A 16528-nucleotide genomic window follows, 5' to 3' on the forward strand; every position below is an offset into this window, starting at 1 on the left:
AGCCGTAACAGTCAGTAACACTTGATCCAGAGCTGTGCTGCCTGGGTAATGATTAAAACCGAAGGGAGAGCACACATAATAGCTATTTTCAAATCCTTACAATGGATTGTATTTTTATCATAGTTCTTAAATTCTTTAACATGTTTATAAAGCACTACATGGCCTTATTATGTGTCTGAAACATTTCTGGTGTATGAGTTGGGAAAGCCCTTCAGGTCCTCTGGGAGCAGACTTGTAACGGTTCCAAAATGCAGAACACAAATCCTTGGTGATTCTGCATTTAGCTCTTGTGCTACAAGCTTCTGGCATAGCCCCAGAGTATTTGAGGCGTCGCTGAAAGACTTGATTATACATTAACATGAGCATTTATGTGTAGTTATTTTATTTTATTGTTACTCTTTTTTTATAGTAATGTTTATTTGATTGCATATTATGTTGATTTAAGAGAGAGAGATGTACTCGAGGCAGCTGTTGTATAGTGATAATGCATTGCACACTGGCACAGAATGGAGATTGGCTCATTGTGAGTGTGCAGTAGCTAGAAAAACATGTTTTTTTTTAAATGGCTGGTTAATGATTGGAATACACAGACAGGTGTGGATCAATATTCCTGGAGGCAGAATAAGATCTTGTGCTGCATCATTGATCTAGTGGTGGTGACACCAGGCACATCTCAGTTCTCTTAAATTGCATCTCCGGCTCCTACACTTGCCTCCCTTCCTCACGTCTTGGTCTGTCCCACCGAGGAAGCACGGGAGACACGCGAGGAAATCACGGGAGGAGAGAGGACACAAGGACATGTGTTTTAGAGGGATGAGACGTCCTTTCTTATGAAGCGTCACATTAATGCATCAGCTGTAGGGTCGTAGTTAGCAACCCTTTTCAGCTGCGCGGCTTCCGGGAAGGCTGCTCTCGTGTATCCTCGCTCATGGCTCCTCGGAGATCCCTCCTCGATGCTCGCTCCTTGGGGCAGGAATAAGAGCTTTCAGACAGCCTTCGCGAAGGAGGGACAGAGCAACTTTCGGTTCAGCCGAGGAGCTATCAAATAAGAGACATGAGATGCACCTACAGTCTTTAAAAGGCTGAATTATTGATTCATGAAATCTTTAAATGAAGTCTCTACATGTCACCACATGAACTCCACAGCAGCAGAATACAGCTGTTCTGCACCTGAGTAACTCTTAAAGCTTTGGTACAAATAATCACTAACTGTAAGAGAGGGGATGGGGGGGAGAAAACCTATAACCAATGGTTTTTAGCCATTAACATGGCAACAAACAAAGCTTTGAAGCATACAAGTCATTACCTCCACGTGTGCAACAGTGATTAACGAAGACTACTTTTGCATTCTTCATACAGTGGCAGGTGCTGCAGCATTATGCATGTGTTTTCCTAAATATTCCACTTCCAGCAACGTTTTTGGCCACTTCTCTATGGCCTAGTCTGTTATATCTAATGTTTACCTTTCTCCTGCATCGTTTTGGGAGACTTTAGTCAAGCGTCTGACTTGTTACACTTTTCTCCATGATGAACGTGGGATAAAAAATGGTAGTTGTACAGTGATTGTTTGGCGAACTATGCCATAGTAAGGTGCTGTTCTGTGACCGCCCTGGTAGTGGGAGGGACAATTTCTTAGATACAGTGTTAATATCTAGAATCAGTAGTTCCTGTTCTTTTCTGTTAAAGGTGAGAGCTTCACACACAATGGCAGATCTGTTAATTCCTACTTTCCTTCCATTTCTGTCTTGTAGACGTTCCCCCTGCAGAGCAGGAGAAGCTGTTCATCCAGAAGTTGCGGCAGTGTTGCGTCCTCTTCGATTTCGTCTCCGACCCACTGAGTGACCTGAAATGGAAGGAGGTGAAACGGGCGGCGATAAGCGAGATGGTGGAGTACATCACCCACAACAGGAATGTCATCACCGAACCCATCTACCCAGAGGTGGTTCACATGGTCAGTATAAACCGACTTGGATCTGTCATTGACGTTCACATGAAGTTAACGGTTTCTTAACAGAAAATGTGATTATTTAAAATGTGAACATACTCAGGTTAGCTATCTGATTACTGTACATTATTCAACTCCCAGGCTAAATGTCCCTGCACATAAGGCAAAGCAGTTGCTTGTGTTGCAGGCAAAGAATGTGGTATTTTCATTTCCTTCACACTGTGGCCTCTTCTGCGCTGAGACAGGATGGATGTTGTTTTTAAGCTACTGTTGCAGGTTTGTGAGATTCAGATTAGTGAGTTGCAAGTTACAATGAATGTGTAACTACTACTGATCTTTAAATTATATATTACATGTAAGATCTTTAATAAGAGAGGCAGAGTTTTTCAAAAAGCTTTATTTTGTGAATAATCACAGCATGGCTGTTTTTAAGAGTATTTTAGAGGGTAAAGCAACAGGTTGTCATGAGCATACCCTGCGTGGTGATGTTAATTTCAACCTAGTGTAAGCCTACTCTATATAATGCGTCCATATTATTAATGTCTATAAAACGTATCGTGCCGTACTCATGTCTGTGTGGCTGTAGTGCAGTGTAGCAGTACAGTAGGTCCTCAGGTTTAAGAATGACAGTTACGTGTTCCTGAGTTGTCATGTCTGAGGTGAAAAGGATTTTCTTTCATTGTCTGTAAATCACTAAATGCATGTGTCCTTGAAGACCCATGTGACTTGGTTAAATAAAGCTATTGCTTGCTTACATATTCCATTATCCTCTGTATAAGGATCTGCTTTTAGTAAAGAACCTGGATTGATTTTTATGTAGACTATTTTTGCACCATGGGAGGAGAATATTCTGCGGTTTCTACTGCCCTGCCAGCAATACTCACTTGTTACAGACCCATTTAGTCTTATTTTTGGCTCTGCACTGAGTCATAGGAAGCTCACATGAGCATCTCTGACCGCAGTTTGAACCAAAAGATCTGTGTCACTTAAACCCACCTAAACTTCTATCCTTAAAATGATTGGTAATCCATTAATTTCGTTTCCCTCAAGTGGTCACTTAGTGGTGTTTTCTTTTTTTTTCTTTTTTTATTTAAAGATGGCTAAGAAAGTTAACCCATATGAGGTCACTTAACCTAAATTGTCTTTAACTCTATTCTCTGCCGTTCTAAACCTGTGTATTCAGTTGGGCTGTAGTCAGTGTGGCTCCCACTGTTTATTTATTAGAAATGTGTTGCTCTGAGGTCGTGGCCCGGATCGGTTTATGGTGCCAGGTTTGCTTTCCCAAGCCAAATTTAAAAGCCTTTGATTTTAATGAAAGCCCTGCCTCAATGCAACATGGTAAACTGCAGATAATCAAGGTGCAAATGTACCCCCATCCTCCTTGTCGTGGCTTCATTTGATGCAGAAAATGACAAGAGCTTCCACATCTGCATGAAAATATACTCTTATTCCTATCAGCCCCTTTCCTCTGCCCCCTTCAAGACAAGGACTCTTTGAAGTCCACTAATGGCTTTCATCATCAAAGTATGGAGATTGACACGTCAAACTCCTTTTTTAGCCATAAAAAGTGTATTGTTATGTTAACGCTGTACAGATGATTTCCTCCAAAAGCCCTTGTTACTTTCAAGACTTTGATGCCTCGGTGTTGGAGCTTTAGAACAATACTTTGGCAGACCTTTGAATGACACAACAGTAGTTATTCCATTAGTCCCGTACTCTAGGGGGAAGTAAGACACGGTTTCTGCTAACAATATATAACATGATGGTGGGTGAGTGTGTTTGACCGCTGGTTGACTGCACTCTAGTGGGAATGTCCGAAGTGTGCTGTCTTGAAAGTGACAATAGACTCAGAAGGGAAATGGATGCATGATTCCCACTTTGGGAAGTGGTATTGCAAGTGAAAAAGGCTGATATCTCAGACAAACACACAAGGGAATATTTAACAATATTTTACAATTTCCCTTCATTCTTTTCTTAAAGAAAATACAACATTTTCTCATTTAAAATCTTGAAGGCAGATTATGAGGATGGATTAACATCATTTAAACTTCATTTCTCAAACAGTCTTTCTATTGACTTATCTCTTGGAACAGTTTTCGGCAATAAGTGGAGTACTGAAAGTCATTTTGTGTTGAGTTAGTTTTTTTTTTTTAGTGGCCAGCTAAGCAAAATTATACCTGAATAAAAGACAGTTTGCAGAGGTTGCATAACATTGTACCAGTGTTTGTTTTAACATCTGTGCAGTAAAATAGCCAGCATCACTGTGAGCCAACTCACTGTTTAAGTTCATTTTGAAATGGCAAAGTTGTTGCAAATAGGCTTGTTTTCCTATTTAGTACTTAGCAGTCAACTCCCCCAACAAGCTAATGGTTATTTGTTGTAATATTATGGGACAGGTTACTGATTGTAATCAACCTTGTTTGTCCAATATTGTGGCGGATGGATTTCTGAGTTGCCCCATCTGGTTCATTATTTCAGCTGTCGGATGTGTTTTTGAAGCAAAAGTGATAGGTAGAGTAGACAAACTTAGCATCCTATGTTTACTAGGGTTGGGCAATAACAACTGTTATTTCTTCACTCTGTGAAAATGTTAGGCTAAATGCAGCATAAAAAGGTCATTGTAGGTAATGGGCATTGTGGGTAAAAAAAAGGCATGTTTACTAATACACACTAATGATGCTCAGTCACCTTTACATCGTGTGGAAATGGTGAAGGAAAAAAAAAGGCCACTACTTCCAGTGTGTGAATTCAGTTTCTGTAGAGACTGTCATCTTTAAACCACAGATATAATCTGTCCACCAGCACTGACAGAACGCCACAATTAAGTGTGTCATGTTTTTCTTTAGTGTTATTTTTTTATTAATTTTTAAATGAGCTAACTGTGGACTGTAGCCAAATTGTATTTCCCATAATTTACATAGTCTCTCTTAGTTATTTTGACTTTTTTTCATTGGTTTTAATTTTGTTATTTGATATCAGACTGAAAGAGATACCACAATCTGCATGTTAGATCCGAGTGTATTCAAATTGCTGGATTTTTCTGCCTTTTTTTAGGCATGCTCAGCCTTTCGATACCAAAGATTGAGGAAAATTTGACACTTCCCATTGTTTTTGTATATATTGTTTTATAAAATAAACTAACTAAATCTGTGTCAGGAGTTGATATATGATATCATGAATCCCTTTTGTTCAGAGGATGGTTGAGCTAACCCCCCTCCCCCCTCCTCCCCACAGTTTTCTGTGAATATGTTCAGGACGTTGCCGCCATCATCCAACCCCACGGGTGCCGAGTTTGACCCAGAGGAAGATGAGCCCACGCTAGAGGCTGCATGGCCACATCTACAGGTACACACACACACACACACACACACACACACACACACACACACACACACACACACACACACACACACACACACACACACACACACACACACACAATAAACTGAAAACATCCACACAGCTGATACTCTTATGTCTTCTAACCTCAGCTCTTCTCTCCGCAGCTTGTCTATGAATTCCTCCTACGGTTCTTAGAGTCACCTGACTTTCAACCAAACATAGCCAAAAAGTATATTGACCAGAAGTTTGTAATGCAGGTGAGCACATAAGGATACACATTTGTGTGCAGGGTTCTGCATGTTTGACATAAAGGGCTGTGTATTAGGGGTGTGAATCACGATATCACGATACTTATGTCACGATACGATATTATTGCGATTTTAAACATATTGCAATATTCTGCTATTTATCGCAATTTATTACCTTTTTTTCCAACTTCAAATTTTTCCCAATTTCAAAATATGTCCCCAAAAGGAAATTTTGTCAACCACTGTTTTATCTAAAAAGATACGTTTCTCTGTTTGTTCATCTCACTTCAATTTTGTTGCTGCAAAATGGGATATTCAAGCAGACAAACTGACCAACACATATACAGTGGGGGAAATAAGTATTTGACCCCTTGCTGATTTTGCAGATTTGCCCACTTACAAATAATGCAAAAATCTACAATTTTAATCATATGTACATTCTAACAGTGAAAGACAGAATCCCAAAGAAAATTCCAGAAAATCACATCATATGAATTTATTAAAATTGATAACCATCTGATGAGGAAAAACAAGTATTTGACCCCCTGGACAAACAGCATGTTAATATTTTGTAGAAAAGCCATTATTGGCCAGCACAGATGAACGGTTTTTATAGTTGGTGACAAGGTTTGTGCACATTTCGGCAGGGATGTTGGCCCACTCCTCCCTGCAGACAGCCTCCAAATCATTCAGGTTCGAGTTTGTCGCCTGGCAACTCGAATTTTAAGCTCCCTCCAAAGATTTTCAATCGGATTCAGGTCTGGAGACTGGCTAGGCCACTCCAGAACCTTGATGTGCTTCTCCTTCAGCCACTCTTTTGTTGCTTTGGCGGTGTGCTTAGGGTCGTTGTCGTGCTGAAACACCCATCCTCGACCCATCTTCAGCTCTCTCACTGAGGGAAGGAGATGTCGGTCCAGAATTCCACGATACATGGCCCGTCCATCCTCCCCTCAATACGATGGAGTTGTCCCGTCCCCTTGGCTGAAAAGCACCCCCAAAGCATGATGTTGCCACCACCATGCTTGACGGTGGGGATGGTGTTCTTTGGGTTGTACTCGGTGTTCTTTGCCCTCCAAACACGACGAGTTGAGTTGAGGCCAAAAAGTTCTATTTTGGTCTCATCTGACCACATCACCTTCTTCCAGGCCTCTTCTGAGTCATCCAGGTGGTGAATGGCGAACTTCATGCGGGCCTGTACATGTTTCTTCTTGAGCAGGGGACCTTGCGTGCGCTGCAGGATTTCAATCCATGACTGCGTAGTGTGTTACCAACCGTTTCTTTTGTAACTGTGGTCCCAGCTGCCTTCAGTTGATTCATCAGTTCCCCCTTGTGGTTTTGGGATGATTCCTCACCGTTCGCATGATCAGGGACACCCCACGAGGCAAGATCTTGTGTGGAGGCCCAGACCGAGGGAGGTTGGCGGTGGTGTGGTGCTTCTTCCATTTCCTGATAACTGCACCGACAGTTGATCTTTTCTTTCAAGTTGCTTTCCGATTCTCTTGTAGCCCATCCCAGCCTTGTGCAGATCAACAATCTTGTCCCTGATGTCCGTAGAAAGCTCTTTGGTCTTGCCCATGGTGGTGATGTTGGATGCTGGTTGTTTGGGTGTTGACAGGTGTCTTTTATACAGGTAACAAGGTGAGGCAGGTGTATTTGATGTAGATAATTGGTTCGGATTGGGGCTGTGTCTTAAAGAAAGACTAACTGGCTTGTAGGAGCCAGAATACTTGCTGTTTGTCCAGGGGGTCAAATACTTGTTTTTCCTCATCAGATGGTTATCAATTTTAATAAATTCATATGATGTGATTTTCTGGAATTTTCTTTGGGATTCTGTCTTTCACTGTTAGAATGTACATATGATTACAATTGTAGATTTTTGCATTCTTTGTAAGTGGGCAAACCTGCAAAATCAGCAAGGGGTCAAATACTTATTTCCCCCACTGTATAATAATAGATCGATACTTAGCATCTGTGTATCCATACAGTATTGCCACGGAAAATATCGCGATACTATGCTGTATCCATTTTTTCCCCCCACCCCTACAGTGTACGCATTTTCATGATCCTTGAGTGTCTGAATCACTCTGTGTCTCAGTAACCTTTTCTTTTGTGCACAGCTCTTAGACCTGTTTGACAGTGAAGACCCCAGGGAAAGAGATTTTTTAAAGACCACTCTTCATCGCATCTATGGCAAGTTCCTGGGTCTGCGAGCGTACATTAGGAAACACATTAATAACATATTTTATAGGTGAGTGAGTCATTGACTTAGGCACATTGGTGACACATGTGCTGTGTTTGTAATTAGTAGAGTGTATTCTGTTAAATGTACCACCATGATGTATCACCGTGTTATTTTTCAGGTTCATTTATGAGACTGAACATCATAATGGAATAGCAGAATTACTGGAAATATTAGGCAGGTAAGATCTTTTTGAGAGGTGCACCCGTAAAACTTTTCTCATGTTTATGCTTCAGGATCGGTTTCAGTAGTAAAATGATTAAATGGGCACATTCATATTAATACATACAGGTATTGCCTTTCTCATATCTCTCTGTTGTGTCTCGACTCCTTTTAGAGTCTTTATGAACTCCAGCTCTTATTTTGTCTGACGACCACCTTTCTCTTCGCAGCATAATCAATGGGTTTGCATTACCGTTGAAAGAAGAGCACAAAATATTCCTGCTGAAAGTTCTGCTGCCTTTACACAAAGTCAAGTCTCTTAGTGTATATCACCCACAGGTTTGTCAGTCTTAAACAATGCGCAATGCTTTGCTCTGCTATAAACAAAACCTTACAATAACAGTGTTGTGGTGACATGATGTTGTCTCTCTCCCTTAGCTGGCCTACTGTGTGGTACAGTTCTTAGAGAAGGATAGCACCCTCACAGAACCGGTAAGATGTGATTTTTTTTTTTTTTTTATTGTTGTTATGTCGTTAATATTGTTGATTGAATTATCCTTTTATATCCTGTCTGCTCAAGGTCAATTTTTCCTTATAATGCTCAGTTGCAGTGTGATTTGTCAGGTACTCATGTGCCTGGTTGTATTATTTTAAAATCTTAGTAACGAGCAGAGGAAATGCATTTGAATTATTTTAATAAAAATAAAGTGATGAGAGATTTTCTTGCTTAGCCACAGGGATTTCTGTACAAGAGATAAGAAAAACAAACTTGATCTCATTTTAGTGGATTCAACGGTTTTCAGTCCTGGACGACAAATACAATGATATACAAATAAAGTATATACATAGCTATCTGTACTTCATGTCTCTCTAAATGTGCGTCTGTTAAACTTTGTTTAAATGCAAGCTCCTGTAGTATTTCATTATTCATATTATTAGTTGGACAGGTCAGTCGTTTGTACATTGTTCTTCTTTAGTAATCCTGTTGTCCTTGTGTGCAGACGGTAATGGCTTTGTTAAAGTATTGGCCAAAGACCCACAGTCCAAAAGAGGTGATGTTCCTGAATGAACTGGAGGAGATCCTGGACGTCATTGAGCCTTCAGAGTTTGTCAAAGTCATGGAGCCCCTCTTCAGACAGTTGGCCAAGTGTGTGTCCAGCCCACACTTTCAGGTCTGACATTCACCCTAGCACACGTATAAAGTGATTTTAGTACATTTGTTATACACATGTGCAGAGGTGATCTGGGGGCACTTTTTTTTTTGTTTTGTTCTTTCCATCAAAAGTTGTCTACATATGTAACCCAGTTATAAACTTGTGTGCTATTAGGTGGCAGAACGAGCTCTGTACTACTGGAACAATGAGTACATCATGAGCCTAATCAGTGACAACGCCGCCAAAATCCTGCCCATCATGTTCCCATCCCTCTACCGCAACTCCAAGACCCACTGGAACAAGTGAGTCACAGCCTTTTTTTGAATGTCTCTGTGTTTCTCTGCCTGATGATTGGTTGTGATGATGATATAGTACGTAAATAAAGTGACCCATGGTAATCTTTGTAATTCTGCAGGACAATCCATGGGTTGATCTACAATGCTCTGAAACTCTTCATGGAGATGAACCAGAAGCTGTTTGATGACTGCACCCAGCAGTTCAGGGCAGAGAAAAGCAAGTAAGTCACAAGTGAGACACCGCATCTCTTGGATCTTATTACACATCATAGAAAACATGAAAACATCATTATAAATGGAAAGAATGACTAAGCAGGTAAGTAAACCATCAAAGTAAACTGAACCACAAACTCCTTTGAACATAGATTTGTGACGTTGGTGTATCTTTGAGTAAATTCTTCCTTTTGTGTCTTTTAAAGATTTTTGTCTGCTTTTGTTCTGTGTCTCAGAGAGAAAGCCAAATGGAAAGAGAGAGAAGATGCGTGGCTGAAGATTGAGAATCTTGCAAAGTCAAACCCACAGGTGAGCAAAGAAATTTGAACAGAGTAATATATACTGCAGTGCAGACACTTTACTGACTGAAGATGTGTTTCAGGATTGCCTCAGTTGCACTTGTCCAATGATAGTCTTTGAGTATGCACCAACATAGTTTAAACAAGCTGAGTTGGAGAAGTGGGTAGAGGCTTCAGATACAGTATGTTCATGGTAGCACCACAGAAAAGCTCATTGAGATTTCAAAGTGAGTCAACATTTCTTAAAGTTGATCAAAGCTTTTAAATCAAAAGAAGGAAAAATCCAGCACACACCAGAAACGTTTTTATGCGGTGCCTTTTTAACTAGGGCTGTCAAATGACATTTTTTAAAATCGTGATTAATCGCTGAATTTCTATAGTTAATCGCGATTAATCGCATGTTTTATCACATGATTAAAATTCTATTATTTTGCATTTCACAACTGTTTTTAAGTACATATTACAAATGGAAAGCAATTCTTACCAGTGTATCTTGATTGGGAATCAAATGAATGCAAAGAAAGTTACTTTATGAACTTGACTTTAAGATTTGTATTAGTTTAAGTGTATTTGTATTAATTTACTGTAAACAAAAGAAAAAAAGATTTAATAATAATAATGTAATAATTATAACAATAACTTATTTCACCAGTAAATTGCTGTTGAACGACAAAAACAACCACCAGATGGAAAATTTTTATTTTACAATTACTGTGAATGCACCACGAGGCTACCGGTTTTAAGTGAACGCACCGTCTGTGTTGTTTAATTCCGACAACGGCAGCTGCTGCGCTGCAGAGCAGGCTGTTAGGTCCCGGTGTTGGAATCCTCTACAGTGAAATACAATCACACTTTACACTGTTTAACGTTAGCTGTCAGAATTTGAACCGTGTTTAATCCAGCTGCTAGCTAAAGGTAGGCTAACGTTACCTGCTGTCAGGTGTAGTGTAAAGTCAGGCACCGAAATTTTCGTTCTTATTCGGTCTCGTTACTACCGTCCATAGGTCTGCACGTTTCGGTACCCAACCCTACTCACCAGAGTCAATATAGTGTGCAGTAACTTCTAAATAATTTTGATTACTCACTGACGTCCAGTGATCACCAGTTGATGAGACATTTAAAAAAAAAAAATGAACGCATTATGCTCGGCCCTTAATTGCTACTACTTTTAACCATTCCTCTCCCCCCCCACCATACAGTTTGTGATATACGTGGACTCGATAGGCTCAGGTAGTCCGATGGACATGGAGACAGACGGGCTGCTGCTAGACGATGTCAACATGCTAAAGAAAGCTATGACGGAGGAAGCCACACAGGTGAGGAATGGAGTGTCCGAGTATAGTGTAGCAGTGTATATCACGGTGTTCTTAGGTCTAACATTGCTTATCACTTCAGTAAAATCACTGCAAGGCAATTTCTTATCTTTTTATTTTAGTTTTTTTAGTTTTAGTGGGTGTATGCTTAAATGGAATCCATGAGGCTTGAAAGCACTTAGCTGAAACTACAGTAGATACACTGCATGTGATTGGATACCAAGTTAAGTTAAAGCTTCACAAAGTATTATGAAACTTGCTCATGTTGGCACTCATCCTGTCATGCCATGCCATTCTTTTGGATCAGACTGAATTGTATTGAAAAGAAAGTATGGGCTTGTTGGATGTGTGAGAGCGGGGTGCTTGAGAAGGCAGATATGTTTCTGTCTCGATAGAAGTTCAGACATAGAAAAAGTACAGAAGTAAATGTACAACTTTTCTGTTCAGCTTTGCAGGCAACAGAAGTGAATTGACTGTGAAGTTGGTTTGGAGTGTGTATTAGTTCTAATTGTTATCCCTCTCTGTCCCACTGTCTCCATGTGTCCAGGTCCTAAAAGATCAGCGTAGAGAGCGCCCATTGATGAGGAGGAAATCCGAACTCCCCAGGGACATCTGCACTGTCACAGCCTTGGAGTTGCACCGGAGAGCCGAGGAAATGTTGACAACGCACGACGGCCACTAGGAGACCACCCGAGAGCCATCCTAAACCAGCAGCAGCATCCACAGGAGAACCACAGGGGAACCACAGGCCCACAGAGGCCAGCACAACAGCAGAACTCTGGTATCTCAGTCCAGCCCAGCCCAGCACAACACAGAACTGAACAGTCCCAGCTCCACCGGACGCAGGGAATGTCTAAAGCCGCACGTCTAAGCCTTTTACGGCTTTTGTGGCCCCCACCCACCTTCCGCTTTTATCCACCTGGTTGTTGTCCTGGTCGCTGGACGGCAGACGCGACAGGACCACGACATGCACCATGGCCCCGAACTTCACCCAAGATACTGTCGTGGCGTTACCGCTTTTCCCTCCCTCGTTTTTCTCCTGTCCTCGCAACTCGTTGTGTTTTCGGGGTGCTGTGCTGCCCCCTTCTGGTCATTTCTCTCAGGTGTTCTGTTCTGTGCGTGAGCCGTCTTCTCTTCTCGCCTCTTCTTTATAGATGTCAGGTGCTTGTACAAATAACATTAGCCTTTCGGTTTGATTTTTAAAAGAAAAAACATCAGTTTATGAGAAAATGTCAGTTGTTTCTATATATTTAATATTAGCTATTCTCATAACATTTAAACTAGACAACTGTTTATATTTTATTTTTTCCTACATAGTGTATATTAGGAGCTCTTCCCAGAGTAAAACACACTTCCTATCCGTATAACTGCTCAGTTTGGAGCCAGCTATTTTTTTTTCTCTTTTCTTTTCATTAGCTGTGAAGATTCATTGATGGTTCTGGTAATCAGGACAGGGTCATCTGGGACTACCGGTAGAATGTTCAGGATTCAAAGCTACAACACAACTCTGTTCATCCAACGGGGCTGGCCGGACAGGGGTCCAGAGTGTGTCCAAGCCTAGTTTGGTGCCAACTTCTCTTCAATTTAGTTCCTTTCTTTTAATTGTGTCGGCAATAAGTTAACGCAGGTTTGCGGTGTGTGTCGGTGGCTCAGATAGTTTGTTGTTACGTGGCTGGATCCGTTCGATTGGTCCTTGGGATGAGTCCAGCCCGAGCCTGGTTTGCTTCGCCAGTTACATGAGAGGGGATTGTTGGATTTATTTTTGGTTGCCCGTTCACATCCAGCCGTGGTCGGAGCGTGTTCAACAGCGCTCATTAGCATTCAGTACAAGTCGCTGTCATTCATGTGAGGCTTACGAGAGGTCAAAGAGATGGAGTTGCTCGTCTGGGATTTACACAATGCTGCTGTGTGTTGACAGAAGTCAAACGGGGGCAGAAACTGTGCTGATAGCGATCACTTTTTCTACTCTTCTCAAGCAAGACCCTTTTATTTATAAAACACGTGTTAGACTGCTCCATAGATGAGGTATGTTTGGTTTGAAGAGGTCAAACATAAGCCTTTCTTTTCACAGTGCCTTTTATAGTCTAAAGGGATATTTGCTCAACCGAGAATTGTGTAGTAGCATGACCTAAAAAGCCAGATCATTGAAAAAAACAATTGTAACCTTAGTTTCCAAAAAACAAACAAAAAAAACATCCCCGACGCGTTCAAGTCCAAACTTGGCACACCTCCAGCCGCTCGGATTCAAGCACATGCCTTGTTCAAGCTGCAAAGTCGATTTTGTAATTAAAAGCTAAAGAGGAGAAGCAGAGTGGTCGCCCCAAGCCATTTCAGTAATGAAGCACTTCCTGATAAAACTTGAAAGAAAAATAGAAACACAACTGAAAAAAAAAAAAACCAAACTATTAAAGGATTGAAATCCGTGATGCTGTCTGTCTCGGTGTGTGGGGCGAATAAGAGCTAGCCTCCACAGCAGAGGAAATCACCTCCGATTGTGACTTTTTCATTCTGCGCCCCCACTGTCCCACTCCGCTTCTGATTTGTGCCATTTTTTGACCCCCTCTGCCCAGACCTGCACACTGACTGTAACCCCCTTAAGTAAAAACGCACTACCCTCTAGGGCTCGTTATTTGGACACCTGTTTGATCTGCTTCTGGATGCTTGCAAGTTCTTTTATTTTTGTCGTGGTTTTATTCTTCCTTTGCCTGCAGAACCTCTTGTCAGTGTTTCAACTGAATGTGCAAATTGTAAATAATACTGCAGTCACGTTGTTTTCTTTTTCTTTCTCTCCATGTTTGTCTTGAAGAACAACATTCACCAAAGGCTTTTTACCAACCCCGTATCCCCCTGTGCCCTGGGTATTCCAGTGGATTTGATCAAAGTGATTCCATCCCTTCAGTAATCTGCTTCCTCTGCTTGTTGGTTGTCATTGGTGACTGTTGTTCTTCTTAAAATGGCTTTAAAATTTGCTTCTTTGGAGCTCTTCATTTTACATAAGCTTTGTTTTAATTTTCTTTGAAAAGAATGAAGTGTCCTTTAGTATACGTCTCATGCTAAATGGCTTCATTTGATATTGTATATATAATGTACTTTTATTTTATGTAATATTAAATGGTTAGATTTCACATTTTTTACAAAACACCCTGTGTAAAGGATACAGAGGTTATTAGCAACCACAGACAGTGGGTATGTGGCACAGACTTCAACACGCGTGACTACATTTAGAAACCGTATAGAATTTGGATAGTTTTTTTTTTTTTAAATCTATTTTTAATCCAACATCTTTTCCGTTTTTGTTTTTCCATCTTCAGACGTGTTGAGATTCTAAATACATGAGCTTTTTGTGTGTGCTTTTATCCAAATCTCCAGTGGTGTACATCTATCTATATACAGCAAATAAAGAGAACATGTGAGTTTTATATTTTCATCCTAAAAAAAATTCTGTGAGTCGTCATTGGTCATTTTTCTCCCCCCCCCTTGCAGCTCTCTTGATGAACACCAGCCCACCTCTGGCCCAGAAGCAACCACACGTCACGTTGCAGCTTTTTCGTGCCTTGGTTGTCAGGTTAGCATGAACATGAGCTTCTATGTCAGAGTAGACATTTGGCATTTACACTCTACTCTCTGAAAAAGCCTCTGACATGTGTTACGAGTGGTGAAAAAAAATGTCTTTCTGGGTATTCTTTCTCGGCAACCACTTCATGACACTTCCACCTATTGGGACAGTTGAATTAACAGCAGTCAATGTCATTAATGTTAACTGAAATTTAGCGTTAGATTGTATGACTTGACTCTTTATCCATTTAACCTTCTACCCATGAAGTAACCGCTGGAACTTTACACGATACTGTAATAACTATTGTAAACATTTTCAAAAATGTTTCTATTCTATATTGAGTAAGCAAGTCATGCACTTGCCTATCACCAGGTAGAACGGGTATACAGAACAGTTGGTGAAATACAGAGAGGTAAGTTTAATCTTTTACCTTTTTTAGTCCTTAGAAGATCTGGTCAAGCATTCGTATAAATTATTTAATTTCTTTAAATTACATTTGAACAGGTTTGTAGATATGAAATATGGCATTTTTGTTTTAAATCTTCAACCAAAAACAATGTAAAACCTAAAGAAAGGAACCAAATCTAATCCTAAAAATACGTTTCATCTATAATCCCTGTCAAATTTGTCCAATTTAAATGGCAATGTAATCCTTTGCTGCCATCTGCTGGACAATATTGTTAAACATTTAACAGCATTGAAAGCCTGATGATTCATCTCGAGGCTTATCATAATCGGATCACTGCGATGAGGAATTACACTATTACTGTTTTATCCTATTAAAAGGTGAAAGTCTCTCGCTGTACAGTCAACATGGACTACTATACTTCTACCTTACAATGGGATCCTTTTTAACTGAAGGTTTCATGAAGCGTACTTGTAGCCTATTACTACAGATCAATGCCTCTTGATATTTCTTTGACTCTTATTTTAAAGCAGTTTCTATGAATTCGTTAACATCACACAAACAAAGTTAACTAATATAAGAAATGTTGCATTTTCTCTGAATTGTGCTGCCTCTTGTTTAAATAGTGTGTGTTATGTGTCTGCTTTTGTTGTTTTGATCGGTTATTTTATTATTGCTGCAGAAGTGAATTTGAGTCAATTTGTAAATGACTGAATAAACTGCCATTGATATTCTGGTAGATGCTGCTGGGCGCTGCCATCAGCCAATAACAGATGCCCTAACACTCTCTAGATTTGGCTTGTCGGAGGTCACTTAAGTTCCTCTATTCATTTGAAAACAAAAGTGAGGTTTGGCACCCGCCCACCCTCTTGTGTCTGTTACCCCTGCTGGGATCTGCACTGAACCCAGATGAACCACGCGGGGATTCGGAAAACAAATAGACTCGCGCATATTTCGCCTCTAAAACACAAACTATAGGCCTACTTGTTGGGCTGCTGCTGTAGCAGTGATGATGACGACACGGTGAACAAGACATTGCAATCGTTGATTTGTAAGTATCCCCTTTGAACTTGTTTTATTGCTGCATATTTTATCTGAGGGATTCACCCTCGGTGCATTCCACAGATCCTATTTTTCAGAGCCAAACATAAATTCATGTATTAGCTTTGGAAGAGCAAAACACTGTAGCATAATAGACTTTTTCTCTAAATGACTGCCGTAATGAGGATGCAAATTGTCTCCTCATTATCAACACATTGTACCCCAATTATCTAAGAGGAAATATTCCCCAGGGCTGGATACGTCATTAAAAATCAAAATACGTCAGTGGCTTTTGTGCGTGGTTTAAAGACTAT

At 40.5% G+C, this 16528-nt stretch overlaps 1 protein-coding gene across 3 annotated transcripts in view; it reads left to right on the forward strand.

Moving 5' to 3' along the window:
* ppp2r5cb (protein phosphatase 2, regulatory subunit B', gamma b) overlaps positions 1 to 14630 on the forward strand; it is a 29918-nt gene extending 15288 nt beyond the window's left edge. For all 3 annotated transcript variants that reach the window (XM_028604936.1, XM_028604937.1, XM_028604938.1), the window contains 13 exons: positions 1752 to 1951; positions 5180 to 5290; positions 5452 to 5544; positions 7653 to 7783; positions 7896 to 7955; positions 8167 to 8275; positions 8375 to 8428; positions 8938 to 9108; positions 9265 to 9392; positions 9506 to 9607; positions 9836 to 9908; positions 11098 to 11214; positions 11759 to 14630. In XM_028604936.1, the coding sequence (XP_028460737.1) occupies positions 1752 to 1951; positions 5180 to 5290; positions 5452 to 5544; positions 7653 to 7783; positions 7896 to 7955; positions 8167 to 8275; positions 8375 to 8428; positions 8938 to 9108; positions 9265 to 9392; positions 9506 to 9607; positions 9836 to 9908; positions 11098 to 11214; positions 11759 to 11893 (1484 nt within the window). In that variant the 3' untranslated portion in view covers positions 11894 to 14630. The remainder of the gene's footprint in view (positions 1 to 1751; positions 1952 to 5179; positions 5291 to 5451; positions 5545 to 7652; positions 7784 to 7895; positions 7956 to 8166; positions 8276 to 8374; positions 8429 to 8937; positions 9109 to 9264; positions 9393 to 9505; positions 9608 to 9835; positions 9909 to 11097; positions 11215 to 11758) is intronic.
* The last annotated feature ends 1898 nt before the right edge of the window (positions 14631 to 16528 follow it).

The sequence above is a fragment of the Perca flavescens genome, chromosome 18 (assembly GCF_004354835.1).
Source record: "Perca flavescens isolate YP-PL-M2 chromosome 18, PFLA_1.0, whole genome shotgun sequence".
Taxonomy (NCBI): domain Eukaryota; kingdom Metazoa; phylum Chordata; class Actinopteri; order Perciformes; family Percidae; genus Perca; species Perca flavescens.